Source organism: Triticum aestivum, chromosome 4B, assembly GCF_018294505.1.
Source record: "Triticum aestivum cultivar Chinese Spring chromosome 4B, IWGSC CS RefSeq v2.1, whole genome shotgun sequence".
Taxonomy (NCBI): domain Eukaryota; kingdom Viridiplantae; phylum Streptophyta; class Magnoliopsida; order Poales; family Poaceae; genus Triticum; species Triticum aestivum.
This window is the reverse complement of record NC_057804.1, coordinates 608395061-608421634: the sequence shown is the minus strand read 5'-3', so window position 1 is coordinate 608421634 and position 26574 is coordinate 608395061. Positions and strand designations below refer to the sequence as shown.

Sequence of the window (26574 nt, the reverse complement as noted above, 5' to 3'; positions counted from 1 at the left end):
ATGGCGTGATCGGGTACAAACTCGTACTTATAGAAGCTTACTGGAGAGTTGTTGAACCATAGTGCGGACTCGGTTCAGTTATCGGTGTCTTTGAGTGTTTAATAACTCAGACCCCGTGAAAAATTGGAATCAGTGGGAAGGTAGCACTTGATGAAGAACTCATAAGAAGTTATGCAGTTCCATGATAATCTCGAGATACCAGGGGGTAATACTCAACGACAGATCAAAGTAGAGGTTGGACTGGGGTAATGCTCTGCAGAAGACAAGTACTCTAACTTGTCTGAGAAATAGAATCAAGGGAGAACAAACATGGTCGGAACCACGGTTGCGAAGGATCAATTCACAGATACCAGATGATATTTATCAAGAAAATAGTTATTAACACAAGAAGCTTCTATGGTAGGATCTACATCGTGTCCATGGGCATGAACACAAAGTTCAAGGTCGACTCCCACTTCTCCAATGCATAACCTTTCATTTACTTCTCGCGTTCGATGAAGTTGTAGTGTTGAAATTTTATCTTGGTAAAATACCAGAAGAGTATGACTCGTGAAAACTTCCGAGTTCACACATATTAAGGAAGGCATAGGTTCAAGCCATCGGGGCTTCTTAGAACATATACCACGAACTTCAAGAGTAAATAACACCAGCTAAAAAGTAGAGCATGGTTCACAAAGCAAAGCATACAATTTACCAAAGGCATTATATATCCTAGGAAAGGCTCAAGGTTATTGAATATGAAGGACATTGTCGGAGAAAATCCAACAAAGGATCTGGGGTGAGTATCGGCACACAACCAAAGGAAGAATCAAGGCAAAGAAATTGGATTATAGAAACAACTGAATAACTTAGCGCTCAATTGCTAAGGAATTATGATTTACAAAGCGAAGGATCAGAAGCAGACGCTCTAATCAAGGATGGATAACTTCAATAGACTTAGGGGCACAATCGACGGCAATTTAATTGGCGAGAACCAGTTCATGATTAAAACGACGTCTGAGCCGGAAGGATGAATTCTAGGATCTGTTCGAGGATTGCAAGCATTCGCAACAAATCGAAACAACAGACTCAAAATGATAATGACAATGGATGTCAACAAGATTACTAGACTTATGGGATTAACCATAATGCAAGCAATCAAGAATTTCAAGAGCAATAGGATGCTCAGGATTTTCGGAAGATCGAATGGTATTTCGAGGATTGGTGACATACATGAATCAACTGGGGATGAGTGGATACTCGGTAAGTATGAGAAATTATCCGTAGGGGTATTCATGTAACAAAGAACTGCAAGGCAATAGTCACAAAGTATTCTCGGAACACTAGAGAGAATTTCGAGGTATCTTGTAATAACAAGATCGACTGGGTATAAAGTAAGAACGACGGGTGTAAGTATTTATCCATAGGGATATTGCAATGGTAGGGAATTGCAAAAGCAACGGGAACAAGGTCTCGAGAGAATATCGAAAGGTATCTTCGGAATCCTTCGGTGCACAAGGTAATCATCTGGACTGAAGAGGCTCTCCGGGAGAAAGTGTTTTCGAGAACCTAAAGTTAGATTTTTGTAAAATTCATTTAACCCGAATAGAAGAGAGATCAAAGTCCCAGAGTATAGGTCGGGGAATAAAAGATCCTAATACCACCCAATTGGCGACGTGGACCCATGGGCCGCACAGCCAAGTTAATAAAACATTTTTCATCACCTAGACTCAACTTCGGCCAAGGAGTTGGAAAGGGGGATTCCTATAGGCAGTCGGCTCTGATACCAACTTGTGACGCCCCCGATTCAATCGTACACTAATCATGCACGCAAATGTGTACGATCAAGATCATGGACTCACGGGAAGATATCACAACACAACTCTAAAACATAAATAAGTCATACAAGCATCATAATACAAGCCAGGGGCCTCGAGGCCTCGAATACAAGTGCTCGATCATAGACGAGTCAGCGGAAGCAACAATATCTGAGTATAGACATAAGTTAAACAAGTTTGCCTTAAGAAGGCTAGCACCAACTGGGATACAGATCGAAAGAGGCGCAGGCCTCCTGCCTGGGATCCTCCTAACTACTCCTGGTCGTCGTCAGCGGGCTGCACGTAGTAGTAGGCACCTCCGGTGTAGTAGGGGTCATCGTCGACGATGGCGTCTGGCTCCTGGACTCCAGCATCTGGTTGCGACAACCAGAAAGAAAGGAAAGGGGGGAAAAGGGGGGGAGAAAGCAACCGTGAGTACTCATCCAAAGTACTCGCAAGCAAGGATCTACACTACATATGCATGGGTATATGTGTAAAGGGCCATATCGGTGGACTGAACTGCAGAAAGCCAGAATAAGAGGGGGATAGCTAGTCCTATCGAAGACTACGCTTCTGGCAGCCTCCGTCTTGCAGCATGTAGTAGAGAGTAGACTGAAGTCCTCCAAGTAGCATCTCCAAGTAGCATCGCATAGCGTAATCCTACCCGGCGATCCTCTCCTTGTCGCCCTGTAGAAAAGCGATCACCGGGTTGTATCTGGCACTTGGAAGGGTGTGTTTTATTAAGTATCCGGTTCTAGTTGTCATAAGGTCAAGGTACAACTCCAAGTCATCCTATTACCGAAGATCACAGCTATTCGAATAGATTAACTTCCCTGCAGGGGTGCACCACATAACCCAACACGCTTGATCTCATTTGGCCGGACACACTTTCCTGGGTCATGCCCGGCCGCGGAAGATCAACACGTCGCAGCCCCACCTAGGCACAACTGAGAGGCCAGCACGCCGGTCTAAACCTAAGCGCACAAGGGTCTGGGCCCATCGCCCTTAGCACACCTGCATGTTGCGAGGGCGGCCGAAAGCAGAACTAGCCCCCTTAATACAAGAGCAGGCTTACGTTCCAATCCGGCGCGCGCCGCTCAGTCGCTGGCGTCACGAAGGCTTCGGCTGATACCACGACGTCGGGATACCCATAACTACTCCCGCGTAGATGGTTAGTGCGTATAGACCAAATGGCCAGACTCAGATCAAATACCAAGATCTCGTTAAGCGTGTTAAGTATCCGCGAACGGCGACCAGGGCCAGGCCCACCTCTCTCCTAGGCGGTCTTAACCTGCCCTGTCGCTCCGCCGCAAAGTAACAGTCGGGGGCCGTCGGGAACCCAGGCCCACCTCTACCGGGATGGAGCCACCTGTCCTTTCAGCCCCCTCATCAGAATCACTTGCGGGTACTCATAAAGCTGACCCGACTTTAGTCACCATCTGTATATTATGTATGTATGTATAGTATAAACCCGTGATCACCTCCCGAGTGATCACGGCCCAATAGTATAGCAAGGCAGACTGACAAGAATGTAGGGCCAATGATGATAAACTAGCATCCTATACTAAGTATTTAGGATTGCAGGTAAGGTATCAACAGATGTAGCAACAATGTCAGGCTATGCATCAGAATAGGATTAACGGAAAGCAGTAACAAGCTACACTACTCTAATGCAAGCAGTATAGAGGAGAATAGGCGATATCTGGTGATCAAGGGGGGGGGGCTTGCCTGGTTACTCTGGCAAGAGAGAGGGGTCGTCAACTCCGTAGTCGTACTGGGTAGCAGCAGCGTCGGTCTCATAGTCTACCAGAGAGAAGAGGGGGAAGAAACAATGAATACCATGCAAACAGATGCATATCAGGACAACAAGCAGAGCTAGACGTGTTCTAACGCGGTCTGAGGTGATACCGGTGAAGGGGGGAAACATCCGGGAAAGTATCCCCGGTGTTTCGTGTTTTCGGACAGATGAACCGGAGGTGAAATGTTGCAGGTTCACTATGCTAGGGACGCGTGGCGGACGAACGGGCTGCGTATCCGGATTCGTCTCGTCGTTCTGATCAACTTTCATGTAGAAAACTTTTTCATCCGAGCTACGGTTTAATTTATATGAATTTTCAAAGATTAAAACATTTTCTGGAATTAGTATTATTATAAATTCATTATGACATCAGCATGATGTCAGGGTGAGGTAAGCAGTCAACTGACCCGCTGACTGGTCAAACTGACCAGTTGGTCCCACTTGTCATAGACAGAGGGGCAGACAGAGGTTTATTTTAATTAAACAGAGTTAATTAACAGATGGGCCCCACATGTCAGTGACCCATTAAACTAACTAATTAAGTTCATTTACAAAAATCATTTTAATTAATTTAATTACGCGGTGGGACCCGCATGTCAGTGCCACTGGGCTGCCCAGTCAGCAGTTGACTGAGTCAACCCAGTCAACTGGGGCCCGTGGGGCCCGTTGGCAGCGACCCTGGGGGTGGCCCCAGGTCAGCCACGTCGGATGCCAGTGCCGGAGTTGGCTTCGGCGAGCCAAAACACGGCGGAGGGCGCCGGCGAGCCTCGGGATTTCGCCACGGTGGCCCAAAACGGGTGTGGCTACTCCCGTTCGAAAGCTAACGACGTCGCGCGTCGCATGGAGCTACGGGTTGGTCTCGGGGATGACCGGAACCACGCCGGCGAGCAGCGGAGGCGGCGACTCGTACGGGTGGATGTCGGAGACGGCGGAGCAGCGTGCTATGGAGCAAATGAAGAGGCTAGGCAGGCTCTACGTGCGCGGGCGAGCCAAACGGGCACTGGAGCGGGACCATTTGGTCGCCGGAAGCTCGTCGGCGATGAGCTCCCGCGGTGATGGGCTCGGGCACGTATAGGCGGTGACTACGAGCACGTTGGGGCGAGGAGAAGAGAGCGGAGAGGAAGGAGAGCTCACCGTGGAGCACACAAGGAGGCTCGGTGGCGGTTTAGGAGCTGCAGGGGCGGCGCCGGAGACGAAGAAGATTGACGGCAGCCGGAGATGGTGACGAAGGGGATCTGATGCTACAGCGCCTCCGAGCTCCAGCTGAGGCCACCAGACGAAGGAGTCGACCCGGGCGGAGCTCACCAACAAGGTCAGCGGGCGCGGGGCCGCCGGTGGCCGCGATAATGACTGAGGACGGCGGTGATGGCGCTCGGGCGTCGATGGGGAACGAGGGGGAGAGGAAGAGGCGGAGTGAGCGAGGGAAGTGAGCGGGCGAGTGCGGGAGAAATATCTCGGGGGCGGCCTCGGTGGAGGCCTTATCCTCATCGCCCTCGACGGCGAGGTGGTGCGGCGGGGCGCGGCACTGTCCCGGTGCGGTCGGAGGAGCAGTGAAGGGGGAAGGCGACTCGGTGGGTTGGGTGGCCTGGCTGGGCCGGGTGGGTGCATGGGCCGGCCCGTTCGGACGGCTGAGGCCAGCTGGGCCACTTGGCCCAGCAGGGGGGGGGGGCTTTCTCTTTGTTTTTTTTGTTAGTTTAGTTTTTCTCTTTCGTATTTTCTTTTCTTATATTTACTTACTTTTCTATTTTAAATCATTTTAAATTATTTAGGCCTTTTATAAAAATGTGTTTACTACACCATATTTATCTATGTAATGTTTAGTACAACCCGAACATTTTTATTTTAATGTTTGAATATTTTCATTATTTACCAAACTTTGAATTTGAATTTTGGACCGGTTTTGATCTAACAATAGATTAGCAGCAGTAACCGTGGTGACGTGGCACCATTAGTGTGGGATCACTGTAGCTTAATTATCCGGGCGTCACATGTACGAACTTTTCATCCCTCCCAAATATAAAGCACCAGTTAGTGCATACCTTGGCTATCCTCCAGTTGCTTCTTCACGAGGCCGAGTTCTTCCTCGGCCCGCTCCAGATTCCGCGTCAAGCTGGAGACCTCCACAGTATGAGCGGCAACAGCTAGCAGCGACGCCTGCTTATTCACACAGACATTTTATGTTAGACTCCTATGAAAAATATTTTTATCCTCTGTTTGGTTCTTCTTTCCGAACACCGAACAGAGCATCAAGGGCTACTGTCTACAAGGTGATATTCTTTTACAACTATATTACTTACCTCAAAGCCTGTTAGAGGGCTAATGTAGGTTTCGGTCAATCCGCTTTTGGCGGATTGGACATTCTCAATCACCGTACTCATAAGAGTACGGTGTTCTTCCATAATGGAAGCGCCTTGTAGCGCTTCCAGCAATCTGTCCGGTGCCTCTGGATGGACAGAGGTCACTGGCGGAGGTTGCCTGCCCGAATCTGGAGCCACTTGGGTCTCCGGAGTTGTATCCGGCTGAGGGCCGAACTGGACTCGGCCCTCATCGTTAGGGTCTGTAGGGGGTCTTTCCCCCTATGTGCTCGGCAACCGGACTTCTTTCCTCTGGCATCACAAGAACGGCTCCCCTTGGCCTGGTACCCTTCGGGACAACACCTCGATGTTGTCCGCGGCCTTATGGGAGGTGGCCGTTGGAAGGGACTTGCTGTTCATCGCCAACGGATCCAACGACCCCTTCAAAGAGGAGGAGAGGTCGATGTTGGATTGGGCCGGACTACAGATGCATGGTCTAACACATTAAAAACGATAAAGTGGAAAAACCGGAAATATTACCGCGTCCGGATACTTACGATTTGGCCAGGGGCTTGACCTTGGGCCCCCACTCCTTGCTGTTGTTGGTGGCGGTGGCGGAGTAGTCCGGAAGGGAGATTTTTCCCTTCTTGGGCGCCTCGACCTCCCCGTATGTGGAGGCCTTCCACTTCTTTTTTCCCCCAATGGGGGGTGAACGGGCCTACTCCTCCTCCTCCTCGTCTTCAGCAAAGGAGGGCGTCTCGGCGTCTTCAGACGTCACGTTTGAGACACCCTTGCGGTGGAGACCCCCTCTGGTCCCCTTGGCCGCCGTCTTGGTTTTCTTCTCCGGCACCTCATAAGGCGCCCGAAACAGCATCTTCGTCAGAAGAGGCATTTCTTGATCTTCGGGCAGCGGAGCCGAACATTAGATCTGCTCTGCTATCGTTACCCAGGCCTGAAAGATTAGCATGGAGGCTTAGGTTCCTCCCGCAGATATGCCGGCAAAAGATATGCCTTGCTAACAAAAAGACTTACCGGATTAGCCCGGCGTTTTACACTGAGCCTGCGATCTTCGGACGTGGGCGGTGGTACCTCGCCGACCTTAAAAATCACCTTCCAGATGTCTTCGTGTGTCATATCGAAGAGCTCTAGCAGCGTCTGGTGCTTGGCCGGGTCGAACTCCCACAGGTTACAAATTCGGATCTGGCACGGAAGAATCCGGCGGAAGAGCATGACCTGGACCACGTTGACAAGCTTGATCTTCTTGTCAATCATGTTCTGGACACATGTCTGGAGTCCGGTCACTTCTTCCGTTGAGCCCCGGGCTAACCCCTTCTCTTGCCAGGAGGTGAGCCACATGGGGACTCCGGATCAGAATTCAGGGGTCCCCGCCCAGTTGGTGCCATGCGGCTCGGTGATGTAGAACCACCCCGATTGCCACCCCTTTATGGTCTCCAAAAGGAGCCTTTTGGCCAGGTGGCATTGGGCATTTTGCCCACCATAGTGCCTCTACACTCCGCTTGTTCACCGCTCACCACCTTTGGCTTCACATTGAAGGTCTTCAGCCATAAGCTGAAGTGAGGTGGGATGCGGAGGAAGGCCTCGCACACGACAATGAATGCTGAAATGTAGAGGATGGAATTAGGGGCCAAGTCGTGGAAGTCCAGCCCGTAATAGAACATCAGTCCGCGGACGAACGGGTGGAGGGGGAACCCCAGCCCGCGAACGAAGTGGGTGAGATATACCACCATTTCTTGGGACTCCGGGGTTGGGATGATCTGCCCCTTGGCCGGAAGCCGATGAGTGATGTCTTTGGACAAGTACCCAGCCTCCTGGAGCTTCTTGATGTCCTCCTTCTTGACAGAGGAGGCCATCCACTTGCCTCCAACTCCGGATCCGGACATGATTGGAGTGCTTTTTGGGGCGGAAGAGATGGGTGCTTGGGCGTTGGAGCTCGAGGATGAATGAGCAGAGGAAGAAGAGGGCCTGGGTGAAAAAGGGGAATCCTTATTCCTTTATAAAGGCAGTAAAAATCGTGCGCCTCCCCGTTCGCCCTAAAACTCGCTTATTTCCCAAGCGTCGTGCTGATGGCACGGTTGGGTTACCCGTGCCCGCATTGATGAGAATCCCGTGATAAGGGGACACGATCTCTGCTTTGACAAGACGTGCCAATGAAACTGCGCCTCGAAATACGGAGGGGCAGGATAAAAACGGTTCGAATAAAGATCGGGCCGTGGCGTGATGTCATGCTATGAGTTGTCAGCAGATTAAACTCGTGGGATATTATACTCTCTATCGTGGTATGTGGAATTTGTTTTGCAGAGCCGGACATGATTTTTATGTTCAAGATCTACTTTGGAGTATTCGGAGAAGGAACCCGTCTTGCAATGCCGAATACAATCTGCGCGCCGGACTCATCGTCATTGAATCCTGGTTCAGGGGCTACTGAGGGAGTCCTGTATTAAGGGGTCCTCGAACAGCCGAACTGTATGCGTATGCCGGACTGTTGGGCTATGAAGATACAAGATAGAAGACTTTGTCCCGTGTCCGGATGGGACTCTCCTTTGCATGGAAGGCAAGGTTGGCGATTCGGATATGAAGATTCCTTTCTCTGTAACCGACTCTGTGTAACCCTAGCTCCCCCCGGTGTCTATATAAACCGGAGGGTTTAGTCCGTAGGACGACAACAATCATAACCATAGGCTAGCTTCTAGGGTTTACCCTCTACGATCTCGTGGTAGATCAACTCTTCTGGTACTCATATCATCAAGATTAATCAAGCAGGAAGTAGGGTATTACCTCCGTCGAGAGGGCCCGAACCTGGGTAAACATTGTCCCCCGCCTCCTGTTACCATTAGCCTTAGACGCATAGTTCAGGACCCCCTACTCGAGATCCGATGGTTTTGACACCGACAATGAGCAAGATGACTAAAACTCCATTCTCCAGAACAATGGAACGAGCTACTGACTTATTGGAAGTAATACATACAGATGTATGCGGTCCAGTGAGTGTTGAGGCTCGTGGCGGGTATCGTTATTTTCTTACCTTCACAAATGATTTGCGAAGATATCAGTATATCTACTTAATGAAGCATAAGTCTGAAACATTTGAAAGTTCAAAGAATTTCAGAGTGAAGTGGAAAATCACCATAACAAGAAAATAAAGTTTCTACGATCTGATCGTGGAGGAGAATATTTGAGTTACGAGTTTGGTCTTCATTTGAAACAACATGTGATAGTTTCACAACTTACACCACCTGGAACACCACAACGAAATGGTGTGTCCGAACGTCGTAACCGTACTTTATTGGATATGGTACGGTCTATGATGTCTCTTACCGATTTACCACTATCATATTGGGGTTATGCATTAGAGATAGCTGCATTCACTTTAAATAGGGCACCATCAAAACCCGTTGAGACGATGCCTTATGAACTGTGGTTTGGCAAGAAACCAAAGTTGTCATTACTTAAAGTTTGGGGCTGCGATGCTTATGTGAAAAAGCTTCAACCTGATAAGCTCGAACCCAAATCGGAGAAATGCATCTTCATAGGATACCCAAAGGAAACTGTTGGGTACACCTTCTATCACAGATCCAAAGGCAAGATATTCGTTGCTAAGAATGGATCCTTTCTAGAGAAGGAGTTTCTCTCGAAAGAAGTGAGTGGGAGGAAAGTAGAACTTGATGAGATAATTGTATCTTCTCCCGAATTGGAAAGTAGTTGATCACATAAATCATTTCCAATGATTCCTACACCAATTAGTGAGGAAGCTAATGATGATGATCATGAAACTTCAGATCAAATTACTATCGAACCTCGTAGGTCAACCAGAGTACGGTCCGCACCAGAGTGGTATGGTAATCCTATTCTGGAAGTCATGTTACTAGACCATGATGAACCAACAAACTATGAGGAAGTGATGATGAGCCCAGATTCCGTGAAATCGCTTGAGGCCATAAAATCTAAGATGGGATCCATGTATGAGAACAAAGTATGGACTTTGGTGGACTTGCCCGATGATCGGCAAGACATAGAAAATAAATGGATCTTCAAGAGGAAGACGGACGCTGATAGTAGTGTTACTATCTACAAATCTCGACTTGTTGTGAAAGGTTTTCGACAAGTTCAAGGAGTTGACTACGATGAGACTTTCTCACCCATAGCGATGCTTAAGTATGTCCGAATCATGTTAGCAATTGTTGCATTTTATGATTATGAAATTTGGCAGATGGATGTCAAAACTGCTTTCCTTAATGGATTTCTTGAAGAAGAGTTGTATATGATGCAACCAAAAGGTTTTGTCGATCCAAAGGGTGCTAACAAAATGTGCAAGCTCCAGCGATCCATTTATGCACTGGTGCAAGCCTCTCGGGTTGGAATAAATGCTTTGATAGTGTGATCAAAGCATATGGTTTTATACAGACTTTTGGAGAAGCCTGTATTTACAGGAAAGTGAGTGGGAGATCTATAGCATTTCTAATATTATATGTGGATGACATATTGTTGATTGGAAATGATATAGAATTTCTGGATAGTATAAAGGGATACTTGAATAAGAGCTTTTCAATGAAAGACCTCGGTGAAGCTGCTTACATATTGGGCATCAAGATCTGTAGAGATAGATCAAGACACTTAATTGGACTTTCACAAAGTACATACCTTGATAAAGTTTTGAACAAGTTCAAAAAGGATCAGTCAAAGAAAGGGTTCTTGCCTATGTTACAAGGTGTAAAGTTGAGTAAGACTCAAAGCCCGACCACAGCAGAAGATAGAAAGAGAATGGAAGTCATTCCCTATGCCTCAGTCATAGGTTCTATAAAGTATGCTATGTTGTATACCAGACCTATTGTGTACATTGCCATGATTTGGCAAGGGGGTACAACAGTGATCTAGGAGTAGATCACTGGACAGCGGTCAAAATTATCCTTAGTGAGTACTAAGGAAATATTTCTCGGTTATGGGGGTGATAAAAATTTCGTCATAAAGAGTTACGTCGATGCAAGCTTTTACACCGATCTAGATGACTCTAAGTCTCAATCTGGATACATATTGAAAGTGGGAGCAATTAGCTAGAGTAGCTCCATGCAGAGCATTGTAGACATAGAAAATTTGTGAAATACATACGGCTATGAATTTAGCAGACCCGTTGACTAAATTTATCTCACAAGCAAAATATGATCACACGTTAGTACTCTTTGGGTGTTAAACACATAGCGATGTGAACTATATTATTGACTCTAGTGCAAGTGGGAGACTGAAGGAAATATGCCCTAGAGGAAATAATAAAGTTGTTATTTATATTTCCTTATATCATGATAAATGTTTATTATTCATGCTAGAATTGTATTAACCGGAAACTTAGTACATGTGTGAATACATAGAAAAAACATAGTGTCCCTAGTATGCCTGTACTTGACTAGCTCGTTAATCAAAGATGGTTATGTTTCCTAAACATAGACATGTGTTGTCATTTGATAATCGGGATCACATCATTAGGAGAATGATGTGATGGAATTGACCCATTCGTTAGCTTAGCATTATGATCATTACAGTTTCATTGCTACTGCTTTCTTCATGACTTATACATGTTCCTCAGACTATGAGATTATGCAACTCCCGAATACCGGAGGAACACCTTGTGTGCTATCAAATGTCACAACGTAAATGGGTGATTATAAGCATGCTCTATAGGTGTCTCCGAAGGTGTTTGTTGGGTTGGCATAGATCGAGATTAGGATTTGTCACTCCGTGTTTCGGAGAGCTATCTCTGGGCCCTCTCGGTAATGGTCATCACTATAAGCCTTGCAAGCAATGTGACTAATGAGTTATTTACGGGATGAAGTATTACAGAACGAGTAAATAAACTTGTCGGTAATGAGATTGAACTAGGTATGATGATACCGACGATTGAATCTCGGACAATTAGCATATCGATGACAAAGGGAACAACGTATGTTGTTATGCGGTTTGACCGATAAAGATCTTCGTAGAATATGTAGGAGCCAATATGAGCATCCAGGTTCCGCTATTGGTTATTGACCGGAGATGTGTCTCGGTCATGTCTACATAGTTCTCGAACCCGTAGGGTCCACATGCTTAACGTTCGATGATGATATGTATTATGAGTTATGTGTTTTTGATGACCGAAGTTTGTTCGAAGTCCCGGATGAGATCACGGACGTGACGAGGAGTCTCGAAATGTTCGAGACATAAGTGTTGATATATTGGACCATGTTATTCAGACACCGGAAGAGTTCCGGGAAGTTTCGGGTAAAACCGGAGTGCCAGAGGGGTTACCGGAACACCCCGAGGAACTAATGGGGCACCATGGGCCTTAGTGGAGAGAGAGGAGGGCGGCCAGGGCAGCCCCCCCTTGGAGTCCGAATAGGACAAGGGAAGGGGGCCGGTGCCCCCCTTTCCTACTCCCTCTCCCTCTCCTTCCTTCCCCTCTCCTTCCTTGTGATGGAATCCTACTAGGACTAGTAGTCCTAGTAGGACTCCCTCTCCTTGGGCGCGCCCCTAGGGGCCGGCCTGTTGGGGATCATTGCAGAAATTAAAAAAAATCTACGCATCACCAATATCAATCTATGGAGTGACTAGCAACGAGAAAGAGGGGAGTGCATCTTCATACCGTTGAAGATCGCGAGACGGAAGCGTTGCAAGAACGTGGATGAAGGAGTCGTACTCGAAAGCGATTCAGATCGCGGTGGACTCCGATCTAAGCGCCGAACAACGGCACCTCCGCGTTCAACACACGTGCAGCCCGGTGACATCTCCCGCGCCTTAATCCAGCAAGGAGGAGGGAGAGGTTGAGGAAGAGAGCTCCAGCAGTAGCATGACGGTGTGGTGGTGATGGAGTGGCAGTTCTCCGGCAGGGCTTCGCCAAGCTCTTGCGGAGGAGGAGAGGTGTTGGGGAGGGGAGGGGCTGCGCCTTCAATGTAGTGCTGCACCCCTCCCTCCACCCCTCTATTTATAGGGAGAAGGGGGAAGGGGGGCGGCCCCTCTAGATGGAATCTAGAGGGGGGCGGCGGCCAAGGGGAGGAGGCTCCCCCCCCCCAAGCAAGGGGGCGCCCCCTTTAGGGTTCCCCCCCCAACCCTAGGCGCATGGGCCCAAGGGGGGTGGCGCCCATCCCTCCAAGGGGCTGGTTCCCTTCCCTCTACAGCCCATGAGGCCCTCCGGGACAGCTGGCCCCTCCCGGTGGACCCCCGGAACCCCTCCGATGGCCCCGGTACAATACCGGTATGCCCCCGAACATTTCCGGTGACCGTATGACAACTTCCCATATATAAATCTTCACCTATGGACCATACCGTATGACCATATATAAATCTTCCTAATAACCCTAGCATCATCGAACCTTAAGTGTGTAGACCCTACGGGTTCGGGAATCACGCAGACATGACCGAGACAGCTCTCCGGCAAATAACCAACAACGGGGTCTGGATACCCATGTTGGCTCCCACATGTTCCACGATGATCTCATCGGATGAACCACGATGTCAATGATTCAAGCAATCCCGTATACAATTCCCTTTGTCAATTGGTACGTTACTTGCCTGAGATTCGATCGTCGGTATCCCAATACCTCATTCAATCTCGTTACCGGCAAGTCACTTTACTCGTTCCGTAATGCATGATCCCATGACTAACTACTTAGTCACATTGAGCTCATTATGATGATGCATTACCGAGTGGGCTCAGAGATACCTCTCCGTCATACGGAGTGACAAATCCCAGTCTCTATTCGTGCCAACCCAACAGACACTTTCGGAGATACCTGTAGTGCACCTTTATAGCCACCCAGTTACGTTGTGACGTTTGGTACACCCAAAGCATTCCTACGGTATGCAGGAGTTGCACGATCTCATGGTCTAAGGAAATGATACTTGACATTAGAAAAGCTCTAGCAAACAAACTACACGATCTTGTGCTATGCTTAGGATTGGGTCTTGTCCATCACATCATTCTCCTAATGATGTGATCCCGTTATCAATGACATCCAATGTCCATAGTCAGGAAACCATGACCATCTGTTGATTAACGAGCTAGTCAACTAGAGGCTCACTAGGGACATGGTGTGGTCTATGTATTCACACATGTATTACGGTTTCCGATCAATACAATTATAGCATGAACAATAGACAATTATCATGAACAAGGAAATATAATAATAACCATTTTATTTTGCCTCTAGGGCATATTTCCAACAGTCTCCCACTTGCACTAGATTCAATAATCTAGTTACATTGTGATGAATCGAACACCCATAGAGTTCTGGTGTTGATCATGTTTTGCTCGCGGAAGAGGTTTAGTCAACGGATCTGCGACATTCAGATCCGTATGCACTTTACAAATATCTATGTCTCCATCTTGAACATTTTCACGAATGGAGTTGAAGTCACGCTTGATGTGTCTGGTCTTCTTGTGAAACCTGGGCTCCTTGGCAAGGGCAATAGCTCCAGTGTTGTCACATAAGAGAGTCATCGGGCCCGACGCATTGGGAATAACTCCTAGGTCGGTAATGAACTCCTTCATCCAGATTGCTTCATGTGCTGCCTCCGAGGCTGCCATGTACTCCGCTTCACCTGTAGATCCCGCCACGACGCTTTGCTTGCAACTGCACCAGCTTACTGCCCCACCATTCAAAATATACACGTATCCGGTTTGTGACTTGGATTCATCCAGATCTGTATCGAAGCTAGCATCGACGTAACCCTTTACGACGAGCTCTTCGTCACCTCCATAAACGAGAAACATATCCTTAGTCCTTTTCAGCTACTTTAGGATATTCTTGACCGCTGTCCAGTGTTCCATATCGGGATTACTTTGGTATCTTCCTACCAAACTCACGGCAAGGTTTACATCAGGTCTAGTACACAGCATGGCATACATAATAGACCCTATGGCTGAGGCATAGGGGATGACACTCATCTTTTCTCTATCTTCTGCCATGGTCGGGCTTTGAGCTGAGCTCAATTTCGCACCTTGCAATACAGGCAAGAACCCTTTCTTGGACTGATCCATATTGAGCTTCTTCAATATCTTATCAAGGTATGTGCTTTGTGAAAGACCTATGAGGCGTCTCGATCTATCTCTATAGATCTTGATGCCTAATATGTAAGCAGCTTCTCCAAGGTCCCTCATTGAAAAACACTTATTCAAGTAGGCCTTTATGCTCTCCAAGAGTTCTATATCATTTCCCATCAACAGTATGTCATCTACATATAATATGAGAAATGCTACAGAGCTCCCACTCACTTTCTTGTAAACGCAGGCTTCTCCATAAGTCTGCATAAACCCAAACGCTTTGATCATTTCATCAAAGCGAATGTTCCAACTCCGAGATGCTTGCACCAGCCCATAGATGGAGCGTTGGAGCTTGCATACCTTGCTAGCATTCTTAGGATCGACAAAACCTTCCAGTTGCATCATATACAATTCTTCATTAAGAAAGCCGTTAAGGAATGTCGTTTTGACGTCCATTTGCCATATCTCATAATCGTAGAATGCGGCAATTGCTAACATGATTTGGACGGACTTCAGGTTCGCTACGGGTGAGAAGGTCTCATCGTAGTCAATCCCTTGAACTTGTCGATAACCCTTAGCGACAAGTCGAGCTTTATATATGGTAACATTACCATCTACGTCTGTCTTCTTCTTAAAGATCCATTTATTTTCTATCGCTCGCCGATCATCGGGCAAGTCTGTCAAAGTCCATACTTTGTTCTCATACATGGATCCTATCTCGGATTGCATGGCCTCAAGCCATTTGTTGGAATCTAGGCCCACCATCGCTTCTTCGTAGTTCGAAGGTTCACCGTTGTCTAACAACATGATTTCCCGTACAGGGTTGCCATACCATTCTGGTGTGGAACGTATCCTTGTGGACCTATGAAGTTCAGTAGAAACTTGATCCGAAGTACCTTGATCATCATCATTAACTTCCTCTCTATCCGGTGTAGGCACCACAGAAACATTTTCCTGAGTTGCGCTACTTTTCGGTTCAAGAGGCAGTACTTCATCAAGTTCTACTTTCCTTCCACTTACTTCTCTCGAGAGAAACTCTTTCTCTAGAAAGGGCCCGTTCTTGGAAACAAAGATCTTTCCTTCGGATCTGAGGTAGAAGGTATACCCAATGGTTTCCTTAGGGTATCCTATGAAGACGCATTTTTCCGACTTGGGTTCGAGCTTTTCAGGTTGAAGTTTCTTGACATAAGCATCGCATCCCCAAACTTTTAGAAACGGCAGCTTAGGTTTCTTCCCAAACCATAATTCATATGGTGTCGTCTCAACGGATTTAGACGGTGCCCTATTTAAAGTGAATGTAGCTGTCTCTAGAGCGTATCCCCAAAATGATAGCGGTAAATCGGTGAGTGACATCATATATCGCACCATATCCAATAGAGTGCGATTACGATGTTCGGACACACCGTTACGCTAAGGTGGTCCAGGTGGCGTGAGTTGTGAAAGAATTCCACATTTCCTTAAGTGCGTACCAAATTCGTGACTCAAATATTCTCCCCCACGATCTGATCGTAAGAACTTTATTTTTCTGTCACGTTGATTCTCTACCTCATTCTGAAATTCCTTGAACTTTTCAAAGGTCTCAAACTTGTGTTTCATCAAGTAGACATACCCATATCTACTTAAGTCATCAGTGAGAGTGAGGACATAACAATAGCCTCCGCATGCCTCAACGCTCATTGGATCGCACACATCAGTATGTATGATTTCCAATAAGTTGGTTGCTCGCTCCATTGTTCCGGAGAACGGAGTCTTGGTCATTTTACCCATGAGACATGGTTCGCATGTGTCAAATGATTTGTAATCAAGAGACTTCAAAAGTCCATCTGCATGGAGCTTCTTCATGTGTTTGACACCAATGTGACCAAGGCGGCAGTGCCACAAGTATGTGGGACTATCATTATCAACCTTACATCTTTTGGTATTCACACTATGAATATGTGTAACATTACGTTCGAGATTCATTAAGAATAAACCATTGACCAGCGGGGCATGACCATAAAACATATCTCTCATATAAATAGAACAACCATTATTCTCGGATTTAAATGAGTAGCCATCTCGTATTAAACGAGATCCAGATACAATGTTCATGCTCAAAGCTGGCACTAAATAACAATTATTGAGGTTTAAAACTAATCCCGTAGGTAAATGTAGAGGTAGCGTGCCGACGGTGATCACATCGACCTTGGAACCATTCCCGACGCGCATCGTCACCTCGTCCTTCGCTAGTCTCCGCTTATTCCACAGCTCCTGTTTTGAGTTACAAATATGAGCAACTGCACCGGTATCAAATACCCAGGAGCTACTACGAGTACTGGTAAGGTACACATCAATTACATGTATATCACATATACCTTTGGTGTTGCCGGCCTTCTTGTCCGCTAAGTATTTGGGGCAGTTCCGCTTCCAGTGTCCGCTTCCCTTGCAATAAAAGCACTCAGTCTCAGGTTTGGGTCCATGCTTCGGCTTCTTCCCGGCAACTGGCTTACCGGGCGCGGCAAGTCCCTCGCCGTCCTTCTTGAAGTTCTTCTTACCCTTGCCTTTCTTGAAACTAGTGGTTTTATTGACCATCAACACTTGATGTTCCTTTTTGATCTCCACCTCCGCTGATTTTAGCATTGAAAATACCTCAGGAATGGTTTTCACCATCCCCTGCATATTGTAGTTCATCACAAAGCTCTTGTAGCTAGGTGGGAGCGACTGGAGGATTCTGTCAATGACCGCGTCATCCGGGAGATTAACTCCCAGCTGAGACAAGCGGTTGTGCAACCCAGACATTTTGAGTATGTGCTCGCTGACAGAACCATTCTCCTCCATCGTACAACTGTAGAACTTGTCGGAGACTTCATATCTCTCGACCCGGGCATGAGCTTGGAAAACCATTTTCAGCTCTTGGAACATCTCATATGCTCCGTGCTGCTCAAAACACTTTTGGAGCCCCGGTTCTAAGCTGTAAAGCATGCCGCACTGAACCAGGGAGTAATCATCACTACGCGGCTGCCAGGCGTTCATAACGTCTTGAGTTGCTGGGAAAACGGGTGCTTCACCTAGCGGTGCATCTAGGACATATGCTTTCTTGGCAGCTATGAGGATGATCCTCAAGTTCCGAACCCAGTCTGTATAGTTGCTACCATCGTCTTCCAGCTTGGTTTTCTCTAGGAACGCGTTGAAGTCGAGGGCAACATTAGCATGGGCCATTTGATCTACAAGACATATTGCAAAGATTTTAGACTAAGTTCATGATAATTAAGTTCATCTAATCAAATTATTTAATGAACTCCCACTCAGACAGACATCCCTCTAGTCATTTAAGTGATACATGATCCGAGTCAACTAGGCCGTGTCCGATCATCACGTGAGACGGACTAGTCATCATCGGTGAACATCTTCATGTTGATCATATCTTCTATACGACTCATGTTCGACCTTTCGGTCTTTTGAGTTCCGAGGCCATGTCTGTACATGCTAGGCTTGTCAAGTCAACCTAAGTGTTTTTGCATGTGTAAATCTGGCTTACACCCGTTGTATGTGAACATTAGAATCTATCACATCCGATCATCACGTGGTGCTTCGAAAAAACAAACTTTTGCAATGGCGCATAGTTAGGGGGAACACTTTCTTGAAATTATTATGAGGGATCATCTTATTTATGCTACCGTCGTTCTAAGCAAATAAGATGCAAAAACATGATAAACATCACATGCAATCAAATAGTGACATGATATGGCCAATATCATTTTGCTCCTTTTTATCTCCATCTTCGGGGCGCCATGATCACCATCGTCACCGGCATGACACCATGATCTCCATCATCATGATCTCCATCATCGTGTCTTCATGAAGTTGTCTCGCCAACTATTACTTCTACTACTATGGATAAAGGTTTAGCAATAAAGTAAAGTAATTACATGGTGTTATTCAATGACACGCAGGTCATACAAAAAATAAAGACAACTCCTATGGCTCCTGCCGGTTGTCATACTCATCAACATGCAAGTCGTGATTCCTATTACAAGAACATGATCAATCTCATACATCACATATATATCATTCATCACATCCTTTTGGCCATATCACATCACACGGCATATGCTGCAAAAACAAGTTAGACGTCCTCTAATTGTTGTTGCATGCTTTTTACGTGGCTGCTATAGGTTTCTAGCAAGAACGTTTCTTACCTACGCCAAAACCACAGCGTGATATACCAATTGCTATTTACCCTTCATAAGGACCCTTTTTGTCGAATCTGATCCGACTAAAGTGGGAGAGACAGACACCCGCTAGCCACCTTATGCAACTAGTGCATGTCAGTCAGTGGAACCTGTCTCATGTAAGCGTACATGTAAGGTCGGTCTGGGCCGCTTCATCTCACGATGCCGCCGAAACAAGATAAGACTAGTAGAGGCAAGTAAATTGACAAAATCGACGCCCCCAACAATCTTGTGTTCTACTCGTGCATAGAAACTACGCATAGACCTAGCTATGATACCACTGTTGGGGATCGTTGCAGAAATTAAAAAAATTCTATGCATCACCAAGATCAATCTATGGAGTGTCTAGCAACGAGAGAGAGGGGAGTGCATCTTCATACCCTTGAAGATCGCGAGACGGAAGCGTTGCAAGAACGTGGATGAAGGAGTCATACTCGAAAGCGATTCAGATCACGGTGGACTCCGATCTAAGCGCCGAAAAACGACACCTCCGTGTCCAACACACGTGCAGCCCGGTGACGTCTCCCGCGCCTTGATCCAGCAAGGAGGAGGGAGAGGTTGAGGAAGAGGGCTCCAGCAGCAGCACGACGGCGTGGTGGTGATGGAGTGACAGTTCTCCGGCAGGGCTTCGCCAAGCTCTTGCGGAGGAGGAGAGGTGTTGGGGAGGGGAGGGGCTGCGCCTTCAATGTGGTGTTGCACCCCTCCCTCCACCCCTCTATTTATAAGGATAAGGGGGGAGGGGGCCGGCCCCTCTAGATGGAATCTAGAGGGGGGGCGGCGGCCAAGGGGAGGGGGCTTGCCCCCCCCCCCTCCCAAGGAAAGGGGTGCCCCCTTTAGGGTTTCCCCCCCAACCCTAGGCGCATGGGCCTAAGGGGGGTGGCGCCCAGGCCTCCAAGGGGCTGGTTTCCTTCCCTCTATAGCCCATGAGGCCCTCCGGGACAGGTGGCCCCTCCCGGTGGCCCCGATACAATACCGGTATGCCCCCAAACATTTCCGGTGACCGTATGACAACTTCCCATATATAAATCTTCACCTCCGGACCATTTCAGAACTCCTCGTGACGTCCGGGATCTCATCCGAGACTCCGAACAACATTCGGTAATCACATATAGATCTTCCTAATAACCCTGGCGTCATCGAACCTTAAGTGTGTAGACCCTACGAGTTCGGGAATCACACAGACATGACCGAGACAGCTCTCCGGCCAATAACCAACAACGGGATCTGGATACCCATGTTGGCTCCCACATGTTCCACGATGATCTCATCGGATGAACCACGATGTCAAGGATTCAAGCAATCCCGTATACAATTCCCTTTGTCAATTGGTACGTTACTTGCCTGAGATTCGATCGTCGGTATCCCAATACCTCGTTCAATCTCGTTACCGGCAAGTCACTTTACTCGTTCCGTAATGCATGATCCTGTGACTAACTACTTAGTCACATTGAGCTCATTATGATGATGCATTACCGAGTGGGCTCAGAGATACCTCTCTATCATACGGAGTGACAAATCCCAGTCTCGATTTGTGCCAACCCAACAGACACTTTCGGAGATACCTGTAGTGCACCTTTATAGCCACCCAGTTACGTTGTGACGTTTGGTACACCCAAAGCATTCCTACGGTATGCAGGAGTTGCACGATCTCATGGTCTAAGGAAATGATACTTGACATTAGAAAAGCTCTAGCAAACAAACTACACGATCTTGTGCTATGCTTAGGATTGGGTCTTGTCCATCACATCATTCTCCTAATGATGTGATCCCGTTATCAATGACATCCAATGTCCATAGTCAGGAAACCATGACCATATGTTGATCAACGAGCTAGTCAACTAGAGGCTCACTAGGGACATGGTGTGGTCTATGTATTCACACATGTATTACGGTTTCCGATCAATACAATTATAGCATGAACAATAGACAATTATCACGAACAAGGAAATATAATAATAACCATTTTATTATTGCCTCTAGGGCATATTTCCAACACGGCCGGCCTCCCCCTTGCTCCTTTATATATGGGGGCAGGGGGCACCCTAGAACACACAAGTTTCTCTTAACCATGTGCGGTGCCCCCACTCCACAGTTACACACCTCGATCATACCATCATGGTGCTTAGGGAAGCCCTGCGCCGGTAGCATCATCATCACCGTCGCCACACTGTCGTGCTGACGGAACTCACCCTCGTCCTCAACTGGATCAAGAGCACGAGGGACGTCATCGAGATGAATGTGTGCTGAACGCGAAGGTGTCGTGCGTTCGGTACTTGATCGATTGGATCGCGAAGAAATTCGACTACATCAACCGCATTATTGAAACGCTTCCGCTTTTGGACTACGAGGGTACATGGACACACTCTCCCCTCTTGTTGCTATGCATCACCTAGATAGATCTTGTGTGATCGTAGGATTTTTTTTGAAATTACCGCGTTCCCCAACAATTTTTAGTGTTTTAGTAAATATAAAGTGAATGGACCCGGGGCCATAATTTCACTAGAGGCATCTCTCTCATGAGCGTGGTACGATGAGTAAACAAATTACTATTGGGCAATTGATGGAATAAGACATAGTTATGATGATTCTTCATGGCATGATCAATACATAGGCATTACGTCCGCGACAAGTAGACCATTAAAATTTACTGACGCCTACTACTATTACTCCATCGCTCGACCGCTATCCATCATGCATTTTATGTTGTGGTCTTAACTTCATAACAAACAGAATAATGCTTGGAGCATGATGACATAATGTAGAAAAAGTAAGACCAATTAATATGTTTGACCCCCGTCGTTTTACCCTTAGTAGCAATAATAAAATACGTGCCTTACAACTCCTCCTGTCATAGTGTAAGGACACCACAAGATTAAACGTACTGCCAAGCACATATCCCACTTAAGATAAATCAATCTAGTTGGCCAAAGAAGATGGATAGATCAGACATAAATACAAGGCCATAAAATCACACATAATAAATTTTAGAATAGAAACAATTACTATCAAATGAATAATCTTATCATAAACTCACAATTCGTCGGATCCCAACAAACACATGACGAGAATTACATCGAATAGATCTTTGAGGAGATCATTGTGTTGAAGATCAAAAAGAGAAAGAGAGACATCTAACTACTGCTATGGACCCGTAAAAGAACTAGTCACACATCATCACTGAGGCAGCAAGGTCGATGAAGATTGCCTCCCCAATGGTTTGCCCCTTTGGCAGAGTACCAACGAAGGCCTCCAGATGGCATCGCGGAAGAATAAAGGCTTGCGACGGCGATCACAATTGCTTCGGGTCTTGCTCTGGTGGTTTCTTGATTTTAGGGAATTTATAGCATTGGAATTAGGTCAAACGGGCCCACGGGGGTGTCACAAGCTCACACGACGCCCCACCCCTGAGCTTGTGGCTCTCTCGAACATCATCTGGTGCACCCTGAAGCTTCTAGGGTCTCTTCTATTCCTCAAAAAATCACCGTACAGTTTCATCGTGTTTGGACTTTGTTTGATATGGTTTTTCTATGAAATAATGACATAGGCAAATAAACAGAAACTGACATTGGACACTAGGTTAATAGGTTAGTTCACAAAAATGATTTAAAATGGCATATAAAGCATACAATATTGGTAACATAGTAGCATGAAACAATAAAAATTTATAGATACGTTTGAGACGTATAACCCGCCAAAGTTGCTTCTACTACCAGTGGAGGGCACGCGCTCGTCACTGGTGCCATGTTATCAGTGGCCGGAGGTCAATGGCGGGCGCCCTTGAGAGCCCCGCTCGCCATCGCTGGCAAGCATTCCTGTAGTAGTGCACCGACATCTCCGAAAGCTTTTCGTACGGGTCCATGTGGTGGCGCTGGCGAAAAAGAGCGGGGATTAGGGTGGAGAGTGGTGGGATGCTAGAGGAGAGGGGTGAGAAAGGGGATTTTATTGCGGAAACAGTACGGCCAGCTCCAAATGTGTGGGCTCCGCCTTAGTTTTGGATGGGCTGGTGATGGCCCACAAGTATAGGAGATCAATCGTAGTCTTTTCGATAAGTAAGAGTGTCGAACCCAACGAGGAGCAGAAGTAAATGACAAGCAGTATTCAGCAAAGTAATTTCTGCAAGCATTGAAATTGTCGGTAACAGGTAGTTTGATAGCAAGATAATTTGTAACAAATAACAGGTAGGAATAGTAACAATAGGTTCAGCAAGATAGCCCAATCCTTTTGTAGCAAAGGACGGGCCAAAACAATCTCTTATAGTGAGTAAAGCGTTCTTGAGGACACACGGGAAATCCATATAGTCACTTTCATCATGTTGATTTGGTTCGCGTTTGCTACTTTGATAATTTGATATGTGGGTGGACCGGTGCTTGGTTGTTGTTCTTACTTGAACAAGCCTCCCACTTACGATTAACCCCTCTCGCAAGCATCCGCAACTACGAAAGAGGAATTAAGATAGAATCTAACCATATCATTAAACATATGGATCCAAATTGGCCTCTTACGAAATAGCGCATAAACTAGGGTTTAAGTTTCTGTCACTCTAGCAACCCATCATCTAATAACTACTCCACAATGCATTCCCTTAGGCCAAAGATGGTGAAGTGTCATGTAGTCGACGTTCACATGACACCACTAAGGAAATCACAACATACATATCATCAAAATATTGAACGAATATCAAATTCACATGAGTACTTATGACGAGACTTCTCCCATGTCCTCAAGAACAAAAGTGACTACTCATAAAACATATTGATGCTCAAGATCAGAGGGGTATTAAATATCATGATAGATCTGAACATATGATCTTCCACCAAATAATCGGTTAGCATCAACTACAAGATGTAATTAACACTACTAGTCACCCATAGGTACCAATCTGAGATTTTGATACAAAGATTGAACACAAGAGATAAACTAGGGTTTTGAGATGAGATGGTGTTGGTGAAGATGTTGATGAAGATTGGCCCTCCCACCATGAGAGGCTTGTTGGTGATGATGATGGCTTCGATTTCCCCCTTCCGGAGGGAAGTATCCCCCGCAGAATCGCTCCGCCGAAGAGCAAAAGTGCTCCTGCCCAAGTTCCGCCTTGAGGCGGTGGCACTCCATCCCGAAAGTCCTCCCTTTATTTATTTTTCTAGGTCAAAAGACCTTATGTACCAGAAGATGGGCACAGGAGGTGGGCCAAGGAGCCCACTACCCACCAGGGCGTGACTGGGGGTAGGTGCGCCCTGGTGCCTAGTGGGCACATGGTGGCCTCCTCCAGTATTTCTTTTCTCCAGTATTTTCTATATATTCCAAAATAAATCTTCATAAAATTTCAGCTCATTTGGAGATGTGCAGAATAGGTATCTCTGACGTAGTTTTTTCAGGTCCAGAATTTCAGTTGCCGGTATTCTCCCTCTTTGTGTGAACCTTGCATATTATGAGAGAAAAGGCATTAGAATTACCCCCACAAAGTGTTATAATGCATAGAACACTATAAATAATAGTAGGAAAACATGATGCAAAACGGACGTATCAGCTGTGGTGTCGGAATCCTATGTGGTTCGTGCCTGGACTCCCATAAAGCCCCCTGGTTTGTGAGAAAATGGACATCTGGACCCCTTCGCGGACTGATGCTGGACGCGGTGGATGGCTTGCCGGGTCCGGACAGCTCATTCCCGACGGATACGGGAGGTTTGAGGGTCCGTGTTGAAGATGCCCTTGGAGCAACTATAGCAGATGACGTATATTTATGTCCCATAAAATTGTTCTATGGTTCTCTCTAAAACAGATTTGCGGGGAGTTATGCCCCGCCACAGAATAGAACACGCAAAAGCGTAGTGAAACTTGGATAAAGCATAGTTCCTGCTACAACACAACGGAGTTCATCATACATAACTAAAACATATATCTAGCAGCGACGGTGGCGAATGGCTTGACGCCGAGGTAGGACTCCTCCGCCGACCTCCGGGAGCAATGGCATAGGCCTGCTCTTCCTTGGTGATGGCGAGACTCTTGTTGACGCCTTCTTCTCCGGCCGCCACCACGCGTTGGGCGGCAAGGACCTCCTCCTCCGCCTCATGGCACCTCTTGGTGTGTGGCCAAAGAGCATCGCCGAGCTCAAAGAAGCGAGCCCATGCGCCCCGGCCGTCGTTGCGGGAAAGCCCGCCGCGTTCACGCGCCTGGTACGAGCGCCACATCTCGACGATGGGCCGGCTGGAGTGTCGTAGCGGGGGCGCTTGCGCGGCGATGATCCGCCTGTTCCCCCACGCCCACATGCTCCTCCCGTCATGGATCGACGAGAAATGGACGGGACCGCGAGGAATCGCTCGCCGAAGAAAGCAAAGAAAATGATGGAGGGACGAGGATTGTGGCAGAGGGGCGGAGGATATGGAGCAAGCGAACCCTAAAATGTGGTTCATCCCGTAGATATAGCGACGGAGGGGGCAATATCGCTTGTAAAAGATTTACAGTGCGAGCTAGGTATAGCGTTTCTGTTCGGGCAAAAAAACGCTAAAACTACCAGATTTACGCGGGTCAGCAATTTTGTGGCATCTGCTAGAGCTTCTCTAAGGACTCTCTAGCTCACACTGTATGAGGCTAGAACCTTCTAAGTGGCTGCTCCAAATCAGCCGACTGATTTCTTCCAGAAATAGTTGGCTCGTTGGCCGCCTTCAACCGTTGGATACGACAACACACTAGATGGAAATTTGGCCGTCCTTCCCTCGCGACCAAAAACAGCAGAGAAATCCCCTTGAATCTCACTCCCACCACAGGTACACGAAAAAGGCTCACTCCAAGGGCGGTGAGTTCCGGCGAGGGATTCGGCAGTCTCCCCTACTACAGTGCAACTCCAAGACCGCCGACGACCGCTGCATCGCATCATCAAGAGCCACTGTGGTGCTGCTCTGTGGCAACATCGAGAGCTACCGGTGATGTAGTGCAACCTCGGGCGGCGCTCCATTGCAACTCCATCGGCGCGGAAAAAGCTCCAATGCAACACCGACTTGAGCAACCCAACATCCTCCCCCGTGTGCTGCACTACATCACTGGCGACAAGCGGCACCTGACTGCACTTCGGCCTCCTTGCTGCATTGCAACACTGACGCCGAGCAGCCCAACCTCCCACGTGTGTTGCATTGTAGCACCGGCGATGATGAGAGTCGCATCACAATGCTTGCGGCACCGGTGAGTCATCGGGTCACAGCACCGGACGCCGATGGGACCATCGAGTCGTCGGGTCGCACCACCGGTAGCATCTGAGTCAACGATGAGGCTGCGTTGCAGCACTAGCTCTCGTCAACAAAATCACCGCATCATGGTGTCGTTGTGTGAACTGTGAGCAGCAGCAGGTGGAGCTTGGGGGCAGTTCATGGCGGACGGGACTTGGACGGGAGGACCTTCAGCAGTAGCAAGGTGGAGCTTGGGGGCAGGCCATGGCGGACGGGACTTGGATGGGAGG

General features: G+C 47.3%; 1 protein-coding gene across 1 annotated transcript in view; it reads right to left on the bottom strand.

The window, feature by feature from the left end:
• The window catches only part of LOC123090280 (uncharacterized), a 56349-nt gene extending 30959 nt beyond the window's left edge, over window positions 1-25390 (bottom strand). Inside the window, exon 1 of the mRNA XM_044511657.1 lies at window positions 25078-25390. Within this exon, the coding sequence (XP_044367592.1) occupies window positions 25078-25390 (313 nt within the window). The remainder of the gene's footprint in view (window positions 1-25077) is intronic.
• Between the last annotated feature and the right edge of the window lie 1184 nt (window positions 25391-26574).